This window comes from Cygnus atratus, chromosome 2 (genome assembly GCF_013377495.2).
Source record: "Cygnus atratus isolate AKBS03 ecotype Queensland, Australia chromosome 2, CAtr_DNAZoo_HiC_assembly, whole genome shotgun sequence".
NCBI lineage: Eukaryota > Metazoa > Chordata > Aves > Anseriformes > Anatidae > Cygnus > Cygnus atratus.
The window spans coordinates 87,219,787-87,235,186 of NC_066363.1; the positions used below are offsets into that span (position 1 = coordinate 87,219,787).

At 40.3% G+C, this 15,400-nt stretch overlaps 1 protein-coding gene across 10 annotated transcripts in view; it reads right to left on the reverse strand.

Moving 5' to 3' along the window:
* GRB10 (growth factor receptor bound protein 10) overlaps positions 1–15,400 on the reverse strand; it is a 178,470-nt gene that overhangs the window by 39,265 nt on the left and 123,805 nt on the right. For all 10 annotated transcript variants that reach the window (XR_007707759.1, XM_050708425.1, XM_035552820.2 and 7 more), the window contains 5 exons: positions 10,678–10,793; positions 7,847–7,921; positions 4,116–4,253; positions 3,388–3,498; positions 1,589–1,687 (listed from right to left, as the gene is read on the reverse strand). Coding sequence is in view for 9 of the 10 variants with exons in the window: in XM_050708425.1 (XP_050564382.1) it covers positions 1,589–1,687; positions 3,388–3,498; positions 4,116–4,253; positions 7,847–7,921; positions 10,678–10,793 (539 nt within the window). In the remaining variant the exon portion in view is untranslated. The remainder of the gene's footprint in view (positions 1–1,588; positions 1,688–3,387; positions 3,499–4,115; positions 4,254–7,846; positions 7,922–10,677; positions 10,794–15,400) is intronic.

Below are 15,400 nucleotides of genomic sequence, written 5' to 3' on the forward strand. Positions count from 1 at the left end.
ACAGATAATTGTAACAAAGATTTGTCACATCTTGAGACTGGACTAACAAGACCAAGTTTTAAAAGGAGCATGGGTGGGGAATAAAAGATGTTCCTGCAACACTGGCAGTCTCTGGAGCTCTTCCTAGTCGATGCCACACCTGGAGCAGGAAGCGACGAAACCTCGCACTTGTTTTGAGGCACCCACTCCCCTCAGTGCCCGGGTCACAGTGCAGGAATGCACCCTCAGCAGCAGGTGGTCCTGCAACACCAGTGGGAAGGAGGGCATTGTGCTGGAGAGGTCAGGAGTGGAGCAGGGCACAACGGCTGCTGATGTGACCTGCTGCTTAGGCAGGAAAGGCAACTGCAGTCATTTGGGAGAGACAGACCAAGCAGACGGAGCCCACGCTGGCCTCAGGACACATCCAGACATAACCTCAAAGCTGCGCCCCCATCCCAGTGGCTTGCTGGCTGTGCTCATGATGACACATCCCATCTTGGGCACAGCCTGGCACACAGCAGTCCCCAGCAGGACACGGTGTCCTAGCAGGGCCACATCCTGGCCTCATCCCCGCCACAGTGCCTGGGGCTGGCCCTGCTCCCTGACATACAGTAAAGGGATTTTTTGGCCGGCCCTTTCCAAGGGTCTGGGATTATGTGTTTACTATAGAGAGAGCCAAAGTTGGCTGAGCTCAAGGTTTTCATTCCTATTTTGGTGGATGTGTATCTAATGCTGGGTACCGCAGTACCAGTTCGTACATGCCTGTATTTTTTTATTATATTTTCTACGTTAGACTGACACAGAATAGTAGAGAGTAGGATAACTGCATGGAAGAGAAGTGAGATTTTCATGGGTAACACATGAGAGAGCATGTGTCCGTATTTCATTTATTGTATTTTTTTATATTCCCTTTAATATGAGGGAGGATTTAGCAAGGTAGGAAGAAGAAAGCGATAGTTTTTCAAAGCAGCATCTTCAGGGATAGACAGAAAAAAAAAGAAAAAAAAAAAACACCTTCTGCATATTTTCCTACGAAGATCAGGAAGTTTGCTGCTTCAAAGAGCACAAATAATCAACTTTCTCCTCAGTTCTTCCTAAGCTGATTTTGTTTCAAAAATCTTATGAAGCGTCCTTCCATATTATCAAGGAATTTCATTCTTTGCTCTAAGATATGAATAACTTTCACCCAGAGACAGAATGGCTTATTTTCGTTATTTGTTTTGAACTTGTTTTTGAACCTTCAGAAAACTGAAAAAAATGCAAAGGCTGTGGATAGCACTCTGCTCTAGTTGAGATGTTCTCTTCCTATTACCAAAATGTTTTCTTTATGATACTTGCAAATACCTTGTTAAGCAATTTTGTCAATTCATTCACATATCATAAATTTGGCTCAAAAACTGGAAGTATACTTGATTCATATGTGCAAGGGATTCATCTCAGTGCTGTGCTTGAAAGCTTAGGAGGAACAGGTCTATCTGGCATTTTGCTCTTGTCCCTGTTGTTTTGGAGGTAGATGATGCTTAAGAACATACAGGTATTTTCTGACGAACAAAGTGACAACTGCGACTTAACAACAGGTGTAGCTCTATTCATACAATAAATTTGATACCTTGAGGAGTCGAAAGGCAGTCATCCAGCACGTCCTGCTTTGCTCATCTTCAGCACACAACAACCTCAGTTCCTTTGTTTCATTTCTTACTCTGTTGGGCTATAAAGCATTAGAAGGAATTCAGCTACATCCAGTAGAAAACCAAAAACAATGAAAATTTCCTGTAGAGTAAAAGCAGCTACAGTATTAATCTAAGAACTGGTCAGAGAAAGCTCGTATCACCCTGAATTAAAGCTCAAAGTAAGCTGAACATGTTTTGAAAGAAATCACTTTCTCTGATTGATCCAGTAAGATAAACTTCAGTGCTCTAAAACACTCTGGAATTCTTGCAGTTTGTAGGAACAAGGCATTCAGGCCATTTCAAAACCAGAACCAAGGTGTGTGCATTTTCTTTTTTAAACTGTAAGAACTTTTATTAGCCCCAGTTGCAAGCTGGAGATCCAAAGCTTCAGTAACTGATCCTAAGCCACACTGAAGCCTCACAGAATCAGATCCCTCCCTTCCATACCCTCTTTTTGTTCTACCATTTTATCATTTCCCCCTACAGTCATTACCGTCTCTGGAAAATCTCCTGCAGTTTTTCCTGCTGTTCATGTTGAGATTTCTACGTAGCTCCCCAGCGCTACTCAAACCATCTACACGTGGTCCTCCATGCTGTGAGCACCATAGGCCAGTCTCTCTCAACTTCCCAACCTAACACACTCAGCTGCTGCTGGTGAGGGAGAGGAATCGCTCCTGAAGCTGACCATACATGAGTGGCCAGTATCTGTAGGGAATTACAGCCTTTGTCCAGAACAGCCAAGAAACGCCTACATTGCCATGATGCCGTACTGCAGAGAGAGCGATTGGGCTCTTCCTGCTGGGTGCTTTCCCAAATGTCTGCCGTCACCAGTTCAGGATCTGTCCCTGCAGCCAGTCTCTACTGTGAGACAAACCCATATTGTCTAGTTCTGAAGCAGCTGCTAGGAAGGTGGCTACTTCATTTCTTCGTAACACCAGCTCACGGCCTTATTTGCTTGTCAGAAAATGAGATGGAGCTTTGAAGGATTTTTTACTGACTCATCAGTGGTAGTACATAAAAGGGACAACTATGGATGCAATCTAATCAGGAAAAAGATAGCTCACTCTGCCACGCCTTACTCTTCTTCCTCTATAGGAGTAAGCTGTGCGAGTATATGCAAATGCTAGGGAAAGTGTACCTGTAAGGGAGGCAGTACTGATAATAACCCTAATGCTAAAAATCCAGACTCCTACCTGATCTGTTTGTTCTTGCAAAAAACGCAATCCTATCCATCAGCACAACAGTTCTTTAAATCCTCAAAGGCAACTGCTTATTCTTACTTCCATTTTCTAAGGCAGTCTTCTATTTTAAATAAATGCAAACCTCTGGCCCATAATAATGGTACAATTACACCTGATCAGAGCTCGATCCTTGTTGCTATATAATTTTGGTGCTCACTGGCCACAGAAACTTTGCTGTTCAGTCAGAGTACTAGGAAAAAAAGATTTCATCTGTGAGGTGAACCAAGGCCATCTGACAGGCACACCATGCTTCTGCACTGAGCTGATCCTGCACAGAAACTTCCCAATCCAAAGAAGCACCAGACAATGTGTTAAAAGTGTCACATAAAATGATGGCAAGATTCACAGGACATGCCTGCCAAATGAAAGACTTTAAAGATCAGGTCTTCCTGACAGAAATACTTGCAGAGTTTTACACACAAATCCCATTGAGCTGGGCTGGGTCTGAGCTACCAACATCATCCTGCACTCTGGAAGAACTTCACAAGAAGATTTACCTTTATACAAAATCCATACTCTGCAGGTGCATTGTACAACTTCTTGCCTGCTATCAACGAGAAGATATTGCTGTCTTCTAGGTCAGCCAACAATTGCAAATGTCTTGGCTCCTGCGGAAGTAACGTGATACAGTACATGTAAGAATAAGCTTCTGGAACACCTTGCTGCAAGATTTGCAGTCTCTAAAGACCAACATCCAACAGAGGGCAGTGTATGAACGCTCTGCTCCTCTCAGACAGCCTGAAGTGGACATTGCACATCGGCTCTCAACTATCAGCCTCCTATCCGAAGGCGTTTTATACGGGAAGCTGACAAACTACTTATTCAAACACATTGAATTGGAAATGGCATAACCTATTTGATTGCTTCTGGGAAATCTGAAAATTAGATAATGCAAAACGTTGTTTAAAGTATCATTTAAAATAAATTCATGAACAACATGTTTAGAGAGTATGATTTCTCTTGCTAACCTTGTTAAGGTGACTTCAGCAACGACAGTTCTGTTGTCTGGCTAGTATGATTTTATTATATAACAATATTATAAAGCTATTGTCATGCACTGAGAGCCCAGGACTTGTTTTCATTCGATCATGGCTTGCTTATCCTTTCCTATGCAATAAAAAGGGGGAACACTTTGTGCAGATATTTAAAAGAAAAAAAAAAAACACTGTAAAAGAAGAAAATCCTTTCTCATGCCAGTAATGTGCAACTTCTTTTTTAATCTTACCTTTGAAGTTCCTTTTGTAGAGCAATAAAGTCCTGATCTCCTCAAACACACATACAATTTCTTCCATGATTTCCTACCCAGCTCTTTCACATGCAAGAAACCTTGTATTTCAGGGCAGCTACTGGAGTTTAAAAAGTTCTGTTGGAGAGGAAAACGTAAGTGATGATTGTGTCCTACACATTTATCATAAAATTGGCACTGTATTTGCAGAAAAGAGAAGCAAATGGCAAGTCACTTCACAGACTTTGGCCACGGTTTCACATTATGCTTAAAATGACCTATGTATTTAAACTGATTTACAACCACAATGCATATTCCTTCTCCTCCCCTTACATCTGTCTGGCTAACTCTTCCTGCCACCTCCCTGGTGTCACAACTAGCAATTTTAATGACGCGAAACCAGCTGAGCTACTGTTCAAACTGTCCCCAACCCAAGTAGAATTGTTAATGTCCTGACAGATAAATGAAGTATGCCGAGATATCCAGCCTCCGCACACTTTTGAGGGGAGGTAATTCAACTGCACAGCCAGGAGCACAGGACAGCAGCCCTTCAGTGGCAGCCGCAGGCAGGTTGGTTTGAATACAGATGTGAAACAGGAGCCTTAAATAGGGTGTTTCTCAGGCAGAATTCCTCTATTTATTCCAGTGTACATCTCTCTAGTGCTGTAAAAACAATGAGTTCAAGCTCATGCACTGACATTTTCCTGTTTTCTGTGTGGATACTTACATCTCCAAAAGGCTAACCATTTATCTGTATCCCCATTCTACTTGTATTTGGTCCGAAGGCACACAAAGTAAGCTTATTAATTCTTTGAAGAAAACAATGCCTCGCCACAACAATTCTGCCAACTAGTCTAAATTGGAAGCATTGGCCAAAATCTGCAACTTTATCCAGAAGTTTTAGAATGGGAACAGCCTACTGCAGGATTTCCCACACCAAAGTCCCATACAGTACACATGCACCTGTCCCAGGACAAGATGTATGACAGACAACAGAGTATTTAACTCAAACGGAAACTTGGAGCAGTAAAATAAATGTCAGCAATTATACTACGCTTCCAGATCCAGAAGTATGTAAGTTAAGTTCTTGACATAATTAGACGGATCACATATGGAATCATTTGATTTGCAATACGTCAAAGGAAGGAAGTAATAACTATGGTTAGCCAGCTGATGGATTGGTCCCTTACTGCAGTGGGCTAGATTTTTAAATGACAGAGGGCTTAGTAAATAGGTTAAATACCAAAATCTTAATAAATTCAAATAACAGGACGAAAAATCCATAAGCCTAGTTGGCCTAGATGCCTCTGAAATTTTTGGAAGTTATATTATTTGGTGGACAATCCTCAAAGAAAACAAAACCAAACCCCAATGCCCTTTGTTAGAATTCATAGTTGCATCAAAACCTAATTGTTTTCCACTCTTCCCCCAACATCTTACCTAACGGGCTGGAAAAGAATAGTTAGTCTTCCTGCTATTTGTACTACAAACCTACTTCTTAACTGTGAAAGGAAGAGACAAAGGGAGAAAATATTCTCTCTAGAGAGACAGATAAACTATAGTCCAGTTCAACCAACAGTAAACTAAGATGCAAGCTTTTTGCATATCTGAGCAAGACTGACACTAGAGAAAACAGATGCCACCATCGTTAATGCTGTTGTTAAGACTAGAAGTAATAGCTTTTAATGCAGTACATATTTGACATGATGTTTAATGTCCTTTCCTATTTCCTGTGTAATTAAAAAACCAGTGCACTCACTCCATGTCTGAGGTAGCCTCAGATGCAACATGCTTAATGACTACTAGATTGCAGGAAGTTTACCTTCAACAAATTACAACTGTCACTGAAATTATGAAAAAATAGTTGTATGGTTTTTAAAAAGAAAAGGGTACTTAATATAAATGCTTTAAGTAAGATTGATATTTACAGTTATACAGCAAACGAAAGAGAATGTATCCATCCTCTTTACCCAACTCTCTCGCACTGTTAACCTCCATGAGTCACGCTTTTTCAGGACTGTACCTAACTGAACCTTCCCAGAAGCAAACTCTTGTATTTCACAATGCTGTATGGTTTTCCTTTCTCTACTGACTAAGTTGCACTATGTTCCAAATTTTTTCCTCTTCAGAAACATCTTGCTCTTTCATGGAGTCATGCTTCTTGTGTAACAAGCAAACTTGATTCTCCGCTTACACTGCTGGAAAAAGGGTCCAAGGGACCTCTAGTCCTACCAGCCTGTGGAAATGTCTGTTCGTACCACTTTGGGTTCCTGATTACCACAAGATTTTAGATAAAGCAATGGAAAGAGTGCTTGCCCATTCCGAGTGCTTTCTCTCTGTCTGGCCCACTTCCCTGCAGATCATCCAGACCGAGTAAGTAGGCCATGAAGTACTTGCGTGGCAGTATGAGGGAGAAGTTCCTGCTCTATAAGTATTTAACGTGCCATGAAAAGCAGGGTCCTAATTAGGGAAGCGCGAGTGCAAAGTTGACCAAGGGCATTTAACTTCGTTGCATGTGACTTTCATTTTTAATTCCAGGAACTGGTTTGATTTTTGTTTCCCAACCGAAAGTGCATGCAAATAGTTTAAACTCTTTTTGGTGAACCTGGGGCCAGTATTTAATAGATTCCGAAGTAGTTGCAGGTCAAAGTGAATGCACTAGTTCAATAGTCAGTAGAAACTTGTTTTATTTAAACAGATAGTCAGTGAGTATTTGCAAATATGCAAAATTATAGAAATCAAGCTAAAATCTGTTATTTGTATTTGTACTTTCTTCATATGTTTGTACTTTCTGCTTTATATTTTTCCTGTGTTAATTCATGGTACTGTCTTCCAGGTATCACTGTATTATACTCTTAATAGAGCACTGAACAAATAATGTGTTTTAATTTGGCCTCAACACACCTGTGAGCTGAGCAAATGACTAAGGTGAAAAAGATTTAGATGATGGGTTTTAGATTGGCATGCTTAAATTTAAGGTTTAAGTGGATGAGATAGATACTGGCCAGGGAGGCAACCCTGCAGCACCATCCTTAGAGGTCAGCTGACTGCACCACAGCTCCTTCATGAGCAAGCAAGGAACTGTACAGTAGCATCAAAACGTCAGTATTAACTCAGGCACGTGCCGCTGCCACACAGATTACACAACTCTACCAACACACATACATAAAGTACACACACCTGCAATTTAACCCGGGGAGCTTTAAGCATTTACTCGGGAAACAAATACTACATCTAGATTTCTGTAACTACCTGCACTTACTTCATTTACTTCAAAAAAATACCTGGCATGTCAGACTTGTGTCTGTAGCACAAACTAGGACCTCTACCTGAACTAATGAAAGAAGTCAGCAAGGGGGATTACAGCCACTAGCACAAAAACACCAGAGAAGGTGAGAAAGAAAGTCCTTTTGTGTCTTTAAGTGGACAAGACAGCACTACACAGAGGTGGCTGCCTCTGGCTTCCTGTAGAGCGGTTACCTGAGAAAGCTGAATAATAATAGAACAAATATGTATGAATATAGCTACGAACACTTCCTGTTTGTAACTTATACCTCAGTGCCCCTGGGTTAGACCTCTGTCAGATATTTTCATCGTTAGTAACATATGCTAACTAACTACACTGGTCTTTCTCCAATTGGCTATTTCCAGACCGTTGAATTCTCCCTTCCTTCCCCTCAACCTCTCCCCTCCGGTTCCAAAACCTTGTGCATACAGATAACTTACAGTACCTGCAAAAGCTGTGACTGTGGAATACTGCCATTTGTTTGCTGGCACCAGGCAACCATTTGCTCTGGAAAGAAATTCTAGAGACAAAAAGAAAAGACAAGTTGAAGTCACGCTATATACTGAACACTTTTATATAGAATCAGTGGAATTTTCTTCCAGTCAATTTTGTGAAATTATCATTCTTAAATCAATTTGGAGATTCCCTTTTAAACAAAATAATACTAGAGCTTTCAGGTGAAATTCTTCCTTTCCTTCTGCTCAACAAAAGCCGTAAACCATGAGGCAGAATTTGGATTTTTAAGTATCAGGTAAACAGTATTTCATAAGTTCATTTTCTCAATGCTTCCTCTTCTCCTAAGGGCTTTTTTTGATTTCTAACAGCCTTTACTTTCCAGGGAAGGAGAAGAAGAATGATCCTGCAGGTCGGGCGGTCAATTGCACATTCTGCCACCAAATTTCTGGGTTTCCCTCCCCCTCCAGGAAGGCTGTTTGGTGAACAAACTCTTGGTAACTCTGCTTGCCATGTGGGAGACACAGAGCAGGAGAAATAACCCCTCACAGAGGGGTAAACAGGATGAAAAAGCATTAAAAGAAATCTCAGGTGGGGATGCCGCAGGATCTCCAGCAATCACTTTTACCTTTGATTGTACTCTCCTTTTATCCAAAATACAGTTCTTCAGTGCTGCATCTGCCTGAACCTCAAACCCGCTCAGTTCCATCAGAACGCTCCCCATGAATTGCCATTCACAGCCTTTAATTATGAGAAAGAGCTCATGTGTGACTGTTGATGCTTTCATTTGGTTGTTCAACAGTCAGTTTATACTCGGGACTTCAAACCCTTCAATCTGTCCTTTGCAAAATCTACTGCTATATGTTGTTATTTCAGGGCAACATATAACAGAGCCCGGTATTTTTTCTTGTAATGATCAGTCAGCTACATGTTATAGGAAACGAAATACTAAAAACTTTAAAAGGACATGTGCAATAATTAAGCCTGAACACTCTGTGTTGCATTCCCTGCTTCAGATGCTATATTTGAATAATCTCAAAGCAGACATCTACCTCCTTCTCTCCTATCCTGGCATCACAGAAGAAAATACTGCTTAACACACAAACAAGGTGCTTCTGAAGAGCTTTTATATTTCAGGCGCTCTATACAGTATCTCATTCATGCTGAATCTTTACATCGCAAAGGTCAGACAGCTGTCTGCTAAACAGATGACTTGACTTCAGATTTTTTTCCTCCAGTTCTCCTTTTCATTTACCATGTTTAAAAACGCCTATGTAATTCAATATACTGAATTTACTATACACAACAATTACATTAAATCATTCCTGAGGCATTTAAACATTATCTCAAGCATAAAGACATGCAGAAATGCCTGCCATAAAATAATGACTGACTGTAACAAGATGAATCACAACAAAAAGTATTATAGCTTAGAACACTCACCACTCTTCAGGCAATATACATTTCAGTCTTTAAGGCATAAAGAGAAGGGCTGAAGAGAAATCACCCTTCTGCCAGGTAGGTTGCACAATGAATTATGAAAGCTAACATTTACAAGCTTCTTTGAGTAGAAACAGTGCCATATGGCAATAACTACTGCAAAAGATACGAAGCATTTGCATTGTTAAACCCAAAGAATGAGTTATTCCCTGATTGCAAGAGCCTGGGACTGAATGCTAAGCATTCTGGGTTTTACTCCCATACTCAGTTATTAATTAAAGTATACCACATTAAACTGATGTGCTAGCTGTTACGATACCAAAAATTCTGTAAAGCTGTCAGATGTTCATAGGTTATCATATGGGAAGTTCAAGAGAAGTGCACAATTACAAACACTCTGTGTAAGGCGAGGCATACGTTCTGAAACAAGCACTAGCAGATGACAAACGTACGTGGAAGAGCACATGCGAGGATGCAGCCTCTGTGTCTTAGTGTCCATGAGGAAAGGAATTAATTTCTCATCTGCACCGCCAGCAACGAGTTTTCATGTAACCTCAGGTATCCTTTTCCTTCTGGCATCAGAAATGCCAGAGTGACCCCAAATCTGTTCTAACCTAATTCTTTGGATTGTTGTTCCTTCAACTGTCTCGATGGGTTGCACCAACTGACACAGGTCACATCAGTAGCCTGTTCCCACTTAATTGTTTGGAAGAAATCTGAAAAATAATCCCCAAATAAGCAACTACACTAGAACCACTAGAACATTCCAAGGATACTACAAAACCAGTGTGAAGTACAGTTATGATATATAGTACCGCTTATTTTTCAAACATGGATAGACGTGAGAACACAGAGAGGGTGAGTTACTATGATCAGTAAAGAAGACAGAGCACACTAGTAAAGCATAGCCATATGGAAGACAATGTTCAACATACATCATGATAAACTGGAAATTCCTTGTATGTAACAAGTGCTTCAGGGGTTACACAGAGGTGTTTTTTTTAGTACTACCCCAAGAAATTAAAAGGTTTGGATACTGTATACTATTTGATCAATTTGCATCAAATCAAGTAACTTTGAAGATAATGAGAAAATTGCGCTTCTGCTTGGTTTCTTGAAGCAATAAAGATTTTTCTGTATTGGTCACTCTCCAACACAGCAATGGCCATTTTGAAACAACTATATTTGGTAACTCGAAAACACTTGAGGTTTTTAGGCTGGGAACAGAGTCCAAAGAATTTAAACATTGGTTAAAAATTCTTTGGAAAGAATTCTGTTTGTTTTTGTTTTTCTTTATAGATCTTTTAAGACCTAACAGTGCCCAGCACTGTTACTGCAATCCATCCCTCTCTGTGGTGTAAACAGCTAAGTAATAAGACTCACCATGGGATTTTTGAAAAATTCGTATTTTGCGTAATTCTTCCTGAACAAAAATTTACTTTCACTTCCCATTGTGGACTCGACTTGAACTATGAGCTCATGATCTTCCAAGCACCTCTCTGTGGAGAAAGAACATAATGTTAACACATGATCAACCAGCAGAAGAAGCAAGACCAACTTCCAAAGAGTATGAGTAAAACAACTCAGTGCAATTCCACTACCTTTTATGAAGTTAACAAAACATTTTATAGCTTTCAAAACATACTGTCATAAGGTGTTTAAAAGAACTAGAGCTTAAGCATTACAAAGTTTAATGTTACATGACAGTGTTCATTAATGTTCTCCTGCATCAGGGCTACGTAAGTACGGACTTCTGAGAAAGGGAAAAACAAGATTTTTTGCACACCTCACTGCTAGGCAGTAGCTTAAATAATATGCACTAATCTCTTCCTCGGTGTTTGCTGTATCTTGTGGAACTGGAAAGATTTTAGGGGACAAGAAGTTGTGGAAAGGCCACTGTTAGGTTTCAAGCTAGCTTGGAAATACAGTGTCCTATTTGACCACACTCTATAAAAATAGTTCATTTCAAGGTGAACTTCAGGCCTTTATTGTAGATGCTAGACAATGGGGTTTATTATGAAAGAGGTCACAGGATCTACTTTACAGGAATACTGACAGAGACAAATGTTTTGTACACATGACAGGGCAATTTTCTGCTCTAGATTTGGTTACAAGGTAACTCCCCATAACCACTACTTCTTTGGTCAAAAGAATGACACATCAAAGCATGAACAGATAGCTTAACAAATCCAATTCACTGAAGGCAGTAACTCAAAAGAAGGCAACTAGCCTAAATGTACACTGCTTAATGAAATCATTATCTTGGCAAATCTTCAAAAGTTTCTAAGAAAATATGTAGGTATTTTTCAGAAGTCTAATAGTCAGAACTTTCATCTCATTTATAACAGGGAATTAAAAATGAGGTCAAACAAAAAATAACGTTCACAAAGCTCTATCCAAACCCCATGTGACCTGCTGGCCAAAGAAGTTGGGATAGTCCCTGCCCCACTTCCCATTCCTGCATCCTTGCATTCTCATGATGTGAAATGCCAGGCTGCCATCCAGGTTATCTTGGGGTATTTTCGGGATACAGAGCAACTGGTAATCGGTATCTCCAAAAGTAGCAAGTTCTGGAATGTCACTCAAATTCTTCAACCAAGCATATTAACATAAGTTCTTTGACTGAAAATTTAACCTCTCTCTGAACAATCCTATTTCTTTTAAGTCTGCATTTAGACTGTCAGTCATCACAAGCTCATTGATTGCTTCAGAATTTACCATGTTTTTGCAATGTCCAGCCTTGCTACAGATTGTGTTTCGAGGGGTTAACACTGAAGATATTCTGTATTTGGTGGCTCTTCCATAAAGAGCTGCTTCTTAATGCACTGCTGCAACTCTACTTTAAGGGTTAGTTCTTTGACTAATGTACGCTGGAATATTATTGGTGATACCAGTTAATTAAGGACATTTTGCACCACCTGAGCCTCCATCGCCTAAACCTCTACATTATCTAGAGGCTTCACAGGTAAGTTTCAGGTATCATCAGCTGATCTATTGCTATTGTCATGGTTTTAGACAACTGCTTAAGTCAAATCTCCTCTCTCCACACTCTGAGGAAGATGGGTGATTTTGAGGGTGGAGGGCCCTCCTCTTTTTTAAATTACCCTTACCCCAAGAAACATTTAATTCTATTGATAGGAATCTTCATCACAGTATAAACCCAGGAAGACCACATTCTGCTGCTAGCTGCTGCTGCTATCTCACAAAGCTGAGATTTTTGCTTTCCTAACACACCAAAGATGACTCGCCTAAAGGCAGGGACAAACCATGTCTTGTTCATTCTGTCTTGAGGAACTGCAGTATAGACAACCATTTGTTTTGCATTTTGATTGTTAGTTTGGGTAAATACACCCAGTGACTGTTTATTAGATGCTTCATGTAACCGACCTAGAGGTATTTCTTCACCAGATCAAGATCATTTTGAGATTCTGTGGTGATGCTCCTGCTGATTTAATGCTTACGTTTTCATTTTGATGGTGAAAGCCAACTTGAAGAAAAGGAGCAACTTTTTATAGCAAGTGCATGTAAAAAAGAAGCTAGTTCTGGTCAGTTTGCTACTATTTCATAGAAGTTGCACAGTTGGGAAGACCTTGGTAACTTGTACTTGGTTACTGCAAGTGGAATGAAATGCCACTTGACATGCCAGCAGCTCAACTTTAGCCCTGCTTTGAGCTTTCTGCTACAAAACCAGCAGCGCAGATGTCAGTCTATTAAGTCCAATGAGTCTGTCTGTCTTCAAGTGTCATTGCAGCTAAAGTGACCAGAAATATCTCCTTTTCTGTTTATCGGATGCACTCAACTCAGGCTCCCCTACAAGCTTCCTACAGAGGACCAGAACAGACCTCTTTTTTCCCCCAGAACTGCCCTGTACTACTATTACTACTATCTAGACTTACACAGAACTGTGGAACTGATACAAGATGGGAAAATGAGATGGATTCCATATCGAACAACTTGTAGGCATGTCCCAAAATTTCCAATTCGAGAATCACACAAACGACAGGTGGACCAAAGTGTGAACTAGTCCGCCCTGTTTTCTATTTTAGCAAGCACTATGTCTAACTGTTACACTTTTAATTTGTTCAGATTAAGGCAAATCAAATTCAATACACATGTAAACAAGGAAATCGATGTATGAAACTGTGCAATGATTCTTTCTTCTAACCCTACATACATTTCAGATCCCTACTACCGTTCTTTCCTGCTTCAGGTATATTAAGTAAGATGTACAGTCAATTCTGGAGCTGGAAAAATGAGATTCGTAGGTAGGGATTCTTTCAATGTCCAGATGCATACTATCATGACAGTCTGTCTTCATTACTATTATTTCTGTTAATGTCCAATACAGATATCTGTATTATAACCCCATCCTAAACTGACAATGGGTAAGAATGGAGTAGCACATAGGGAGAATACCATGTTTTAAGAAGGTTAGGTATATGTCTAGCTACAAACCAAACAGCGTGATCAAGTTTTGCAGACTGCTTAGATCTTGACCACAAAGCATTTTAGATACCAGTGGTAAAGCGCAGCAGGAATCATTTACACATGAAATCCAAGCGAGTCTGGTGGTAAATTGCCACACCACTGCCTCCAGTGAGAACAAAAATAATTTGTGCGATCCAATGGCTGTTTGAAGTTATTTGCAAGCACGCGTGTTGTTTGGAAGACAATCGACTACGCGTGCAAAGTAAACCAGTCAGATGAAAGTTCCTTAAAAATTGGGACCTAGAGGATCACCATAGTGATAACTACACAGCTGGCGTCAAAGATTTACTCTTGTCCTCAATCTGCCCAGAATTAAAAAGATGAACTGGTTCTGCAAACTGAGCTCTTTGGAAAGCACTATTAGGAAAGGCCAGGAAAAAAAAATGATAGTGAACTTAACAAAGGAACTAGCTTTTTTCGGTGGGCTTCAGGATTACCACCTACAGCATTATTCCAGCAAGGATGTCGCAGGTAAGAAATATGTCTTCTAGAAACACGGGATTCTCGCTGCTCTGAAAACATTTTTCTTTCCACACTGCTAAATATCTACTTGTCATTGCATCTTACTTCTGCTACACCAGATGTGCTATAAGCAATCTTATTTTTAGAGGGAAAAATATGGAACATCAGACAGCTAGTGGTAACTTCACCTCCAGTGCAGACAGGTTACTACCTTGATCTGACAGTACCTGAAATACACAGGGACTTTAGCACTTCAGCTAATGAGGACCTAGAAGTATGCAGCCATATAACAGAAAATTCAAACTGCAACCAAAACTGGGTGGATGCATGGAAGTTGGTATTTGAAGTTTATTGTGTATGCCACATTGAATACTTTGGTCCCCAAATAGAAGAAATTGGATGTCATTTTCTTCCGTAATATGAACTCTTTCATCCCCTTCTCTGTCCACATCTTCCAAATACTGCACATATGAAATCTGTATCTGAAACATTTTAGCACTCTTTGTTTTACACCCTCAAGCAACGCATTACTTTTTTACGTGGCCCAGCTGCATGGCCTACAGAAGACAGTCCCGGAGTGGTCCCTGAAGAAAAAGTTTGGTGGCTGCTGCAGTCATAATCTGCACCCCGTATTTCTCGGGACAGCTTGGGCCCCGCTTTGTGCTTCACTGTGAGCCAGAGTTCCAAGATGGGCAGGTTCTAATGTATATAAATGCAGCCTGATAAGTATCTTGCTCTTTTCCCATCATTGTTAATTACCAAGTTATTTGTGTGTAAACAGAAGCTTTTGATTTCCTAATCAGCCTCCTGCCTGATTCATTCAGAGATGTCACACACCAGAGTTTGACAGCACAATTAGTCACCATGGAAGCTATTGTGATGTCACAAACACTGAATTGTGGCATCATTGAATGAATCTGGCAGGAGAAGGATGTTGGTTACAAAGGAGAAGGCTTCTGTTTACACAATACCTTGGTAATCAGCAATGATGGGAAAGGGAATATAGAAAAAGGGAGCCTGGTAGTTTAATGAGCATTGATAAAACTCAACGTTTTTAAAGGTTGGTACAAGCATGCATGTGGCATATTAAGCGAAGTGCATAAAGATTCTGTAATTCATACCTTAATTCTTCACCTCGTCCTATGTCCTCAAAACT